Source organism: Vombatus ursinus, unplaced genomic scaffold (genome assembly GCF_900497805.2).
Source record: "Vombatus ursinus unplaced genomic scaffold, bare-nosed wombat genome assembly UNPS02014789.1, whole genome shotgun sequence".
NCBI classification, from domain to species: Eukaryota; Metazoa; Chordata; class Mammalia; order Diprotodontia; family Vombatidae; genus Vombatus; species Vombatus ursinus.
This window is the reverse complement of record NW_020954567.1, coordinates 15,926,393-15,931,836: the sequence shown is the minus strand read 5'-3', so window position 1 is coordinate 15,931,836 and position 5,444 is coordinate 15,926,393. Positions and strand designations below refer to the sequence as shown.

Sequence of the window (5,444 nt, the reverse complement as noted above, 5' to 3'; positions counted from 1 at the left end):
TCTTCTTCTTCTTCTTCTTCTTCTTCTTCTTCTTCTTCTTCTTCTTCCTCTTCCTCTTCTCCTCCTTCTTCTCCTTCTCCTTCTCCTTCTCCTTCTCCTCCTTCTCCTTCTTCTTCTTCTCCTTCTTCTTCTCCTCCTTCTTCTCCTCCTCCTCCTCCTCCTCTTCCTTCTCCTCCTCCCCTTCTTCCTTCTCTATTACTGCTACTACTATACTACTATTACACTACTACTACTAGCAATGATGATGATGATGATGATGATGATGATGATGATAGTATTTATATTATACTTTAAGGTTTGCAAAGTGCTTTACATGTTATCTCACTGGATCTTCACAACAACCCTATGAAGTAGGTGATATTATTATCCCCATTTTACAGAGGAGGAAACTAAGACAGTAAGAAGTTAAGTGACTTGCCTAGGGTCACACAATAATTTGAGGCAGAGTCTGAACTCCATTTTTCCTGACTCCATGTCATGCTCGCTATCCATCTAGCTGCCCCTAAATAAAATGTTACAATGGAAAGTAAACTTCTTGATGGCAAGCACCATTTCCTTTTTGTCTTTGTGTCCCCAGTGTCCAGCACATAGGCTCTTGGTGTTGATTGATTACTAACAAATGTTAGGACGGTATAGATAAATGTCTGAGGAAGACTTAAAAGTACACTGATTCATTCACAAGCTTACATTTGGTGAGTGTTACCCAAAAACTGCTTGAGAAACAACCCATTCCCTTGAGAAGCAGACATCTCTGGACATTCTGAAAGTCCTTGCTTAGCAGAGAGAGAGAGAGAGAGAAAGTCCTTGCTTAGCTGACCTGTTCACATAAATGGAAAGAGAGACAGTTTACAGATTTGGGTAATTGAACAATACTGGGTTAGCAGGGGCAATAGAAATCTCAACATTTTTGCTAAGAATTTTTCTTTTCTTCAATACCACAATCCGGTGGATTGGATCAGCTATTTGGTCAACTGAAATTTTAGCCTCTTACTTTGGTTTTCTATCATGGCAGGTGCATTGAGGATTACAAGCTTGGTGTGGATGGGCGCTCCTGCCAGCTGATCACTGAGACCTGCCCAGAGGGAGCTGAATGTGGGGAAAGCCGGGAGCTTCCCATGAACCAGACTCTGTTTGGGGAGATATTCTTTGGCTACAACAATCACTCCAAGGAAGTGGCACCTGGACAGGTGCTGAAAGGAACATTCAGGTGAATTCCATGGGTGTGGACTGGATCACCCAGGGCAATTATGTATTCTTTGTCTTTGGAGAACTATAAACGTATCATACAGCCTCAAATGGATAACATGTAATGATTTCTGAAGGTAGAGGATGGGACTCATAGATTTTCAAGGTCCCCAATAGGTCCAATATTCATTATTTCAGAATCCTAGGACCACTTGGGTAACAGAGAGGTGTTGAATGAGCATTTACCTTATCCCTATTGGAATTGTAGATTTTGTCTAAGCTATCTCATATCTGTGAAATGGTAATGTGTAGGGGGGTGGTACTGGTGGTGGTGTTTCAAACACTTGTAATACTATAATAATGAGGCGTCATCTCATCTTCATTGTGTGCTAAGCATGGGGTTAGGTGCTCTAGGGAATTTGCAGCCTGTGGAGAAGATACAGTCTTTGCTGAAGGGGGACAACAATCTATGCAGAAAACCAAGGTCAAAACTATACAAGACACAAGTTTACTTGTATATTTGAATACACATATTCACGCACATGTGTATGTACACATATGTATGTATATATGTTGTATACTTATATGTATTATGCATACATACATATACGTACATTATATATGTATTGCATGTATGTGTGTGTATCAACATTACCATTGCCTCTCAAAATGGCATGCCAATTGTTCTATTCATTGTCTTTACTTTTGTGGCCTCATGGACCATAACTCCTCTTTCTAGCCACCATCCCTCTGAATGAGTCCTCATTAAATTCTGCCTTGGAATGTTAGCTCCCTGAAGGCAACGATGAATCACTTCTGTATTTATATCACCAACACTCAGCACAGTGCTTGGAATATAGTACTCATCATTCACTCATGCATTCATGCTTTAGAGTTATTCCGAGATGATTCTGGTCATTTCTCTTTAAGTGGAAGAGTTGTCTGCAAGAGGTTAAAACTATTTGAAGATATATGGGACTTTGACTTCTCTAACAGGGGTCCTAAAACTTCATCCATTTGTATGTACCTTTCCTCATATTTCCCTTGGGAATTCCTTTGAGGATGGAAGAGAAGAAATGATAATGAATGGTAGAACGTGAGATTTAGGACCAATTGGAGCCCATATCTGTGCCAGGCTTGGGCAGCAAGACTTTGCTCTTTTGAGAATTATGCTTCATAACGAAGCACTCAGGCTAGTTACCACAGCCTGGTCCTTGCCTGCAGTTCAGGCAGGAGAGAGACTCCACCCATATTATTGCTCTTGGCTAGGGACCTTGATGTCTGTTCCTTCAGAAACACTCCCTGAGGCTGAGGACAGTTGGATAGGAAAGGTCCATGTTGCCTTTAAGTAGCCTCTACTCTACATTCCTTCCTAATCTTTTCCAACTCTATCCCTACATTTTCCACAGGGCTTCCCTTCCCTCATCAAAACTAAGGCAGGCTAGCTGGGAATTTGACATACTGTACTAGAAGAGAATTTTCCCCTAAAGTTTGAAGAGGAGTATGGCTCCAGAAAAATTTGCTTACCATGAATGCCTAGAAATCACTGACCTGTTCCTTTTTCCAGACAGAACAACTTTGCCCGAGGCTTAGAGCAACAGCTGCCAGATGGCCTTGTAGTGGCCACTGTCCCCCTGGAGAATCAGTGCCTAGAGGAGATCTCCGAGCCCACCCCAGATCCAGAGTTTCTGACTGGTGAGTCTACCCACCTCTCTAGGCTTCCAGGACCTGATTGAATGAGGGGAGTTATGAACATTGCTAGAACCGTTACTGTTGTTTTATTTTGGTTGGAAGAGCAGAATCTGAATCTCTGATTTCAATGGTGTAGGAAAGTATGGGTATAGGTATAGGTATAGGTATAGGAACTCTCTCCATTCTAATAGATAGTCAACATCTCTGTAATTTATGGTCTTAGGGAATTGCCTGGTTCTCTGAGAAATTAAGTGGTTTACAGAGGATCACAAAACCAGGATGTGTCAGAAGTAGAATTTGAACTTAGGTCTTCCTAACTCCTGAGGCAGTTCGGCGGCACAGTGGATAGAGTCCTAGGCCTGGATTTAGGAAAATTTATCTCCCTAAGTTCAAATCTGGCCTCCAATGCTTACTAGCTATGTGGCCCTATTTGCCTCAGTTTCCTCATCTATAAAATGAACTGGAGAAAGAAATGACAAATCACTCCAGTATCTTTGCCAAGAAAACCCCAAATGGGGTCATGGCTGAAAAATAACAGAGCAACAACTTGCTGACTTCAAGGTTAACTGTAAATTATGCCAAACTGCTTTGTAGTAGTAGTAGTAGGAGGAGGAGGAGGAGGAGGAGGAGGAGCCGTAGCAGCAGTAATGTAGTAGCAGCAGTTCCTATCCTTATTTATCTTACAAGGATGTTCTGGAGGTTAAGTGAGGTGATAGACTTATAGAAGGTAAGAGATAGCAGGGGCTTCAGACATCTTCTGGGTTAACTGAATTATTTCACAATTGAGGAAACTAACTAGTCCTTGGATTCATGGGGAGTTAGTTACAAGAGCTGTGCCTAAAGTCTGGGCCTCCTGGGTGCTTTCCATGAGAAAGTAGGTTTCGAAGGCAAACAAGAGACAACCAGGCTATGTCACACATGCAGACAGAGCAGTTTCACTGAGTGTATGATGGCTTATGTGTTCCCTGGTTTGTTGGAAATTGCTAACTAGAATCTCTTCTGGTCACCAGGAACCAGTACATAGCTACAAATGGTAGAAGGTGGTGGGTTTGTGCAAGCAGGGTTTTCTCCCTCTCCATAAGCCCTAACCTTAAAGTGTTCTTTAAATATGAGTTTTCAGAAGCAGTGTGGGATGGTGGAAATTGGATTTGGCATCATTAAATCTAGGATAAATCTTAAATCTGTCATATCCTAGCTGTGACTCTACATCACTTAGCCTTTCTAGACCCCAGTTTCATCATCTGTAACGTGAGAGGGTTGAATTAGATGCCCTCTAAGGTCCTTATTCTAAAATTTGATGACCGTTTTGGTATTCACTTACCTGTCACTTATCCTGAGCCAAAGAGTATGATTCTTGGGACCAGAGCATGAATGTGGATATCTCTTAGACACCAGGTCTACACCTGGTCATGGTTTCTGGGGTTTCTAGGATCCAGGATAACAACTGGTTAGGACTGAGAGCCAATATTATGACTGAAAAATGTTACCATTCAAATAATCAGCTGTGTTTTGCCTTGAAATAGAGTGTTATTTGGTAAGACAGCATGGAAAGGGGAGTTGGGGGTGGGGGGTAGGAAAGAGATGGTCAGGCAGAAATAGAGATAGAGATAGAGATAGAAATAGAGATAGAACTAGGGATGGAGACAGAGATTTATGAGAGGGACAGAGACAGCCAAAGGCAGAGATAGAGAGACAGATACAGATAGTGAAAGACTGAAAAAGAAAGATATAGAGAAATGAAAGGAGATAAAGAGGGAGAAAGAGAGGAAGAAATAAGAAGGGAAGGAAAGTGAGAAGAAGAGAAAGAAAAAGAAAAGACATTAAGGCAAAAGGAAGGGAGAGGGAGTAAAGAGGAGAGTGGAGAGAGAGGGAAAGAGAAGGAACCAAGGGAGAGAGAGAAAGAGGGATGGAATGAAAGAGAGAAGGAAGAAAGATGATAGAAGTGAAGAACAAAAGAAAGAATAAAGAAAATGGGAGAGAAGAAGAGAGAGAGACAGACATACAGACAAACAGAAAGAGAACACATTTTGCTGCATGTTAACAGAATGGGTCAAGAAGAGCTCTCCTCTCAGCTATCTGCCCTTGGAAACATCACCCTCAAACTCAGGAAATTAAAATCCAGTGCCTGAGAATGCTCAGAACTTCACTCATGGCCCTACAGGGTCTTATTACCTTGTTACCACAACATTTTTTCTGAGAGTAGATTACTGATGCTTTGTGTTCCTTCCTCCTAAAGGAGGGTGTGAAATGGCACCTAATAATAATGTAAATTCTACACAGCTCATAGACAGCTAAACCTTTGCTTAAAGCATTATCTTGAAAGTATTCGAGACACGAGGATACAGTGGAAAGATCCTTGTCTCTGGAGTAGGAGGACAGTGGTTCAAATCCCACATCCAATATGGGACCTACCTGTGGGACCTCAAGCAAAATGTTTAGTTTCTCTGGTCTTCCTTCCTTCCTTCATTCCTTCCTTCCTTCCTTCCTTTTTCTTTCTCCTTTCTTTCTTTCTTTCTTTCCTTCTTTCTTTCTTTCTTTCTTTCTTTCTTTCTTTCTTTCTTTCTTTC

At 41.6% G+C, this 5,444-nt stretch overlaps 1 protein-coding gene across 1 annotated transcript in view; it reads left to right on the top strand.

Annotated features, from left to right (window-relative positions):
• Positions 1–5,444, top strand: part of ASTN1 (astrotactin 1) — a 278,216-nt gene that overhangs the window by 181,668 nt on the left and 91,104 nt on the right. The window contains exons 12-13 of the mRNA XM_027868478.1: positions 1,013–1,207; positions 2,753–2,880. Coding sequence (XP_027724279.1) covers positions 1,013–1,207; positions 2,753–2,880 — 323 coding nt within the window. The remainder of the gene's footprint in view (positions 1–1,012; positions 1,208–2,752; positions 2,881–5,444) is intronic.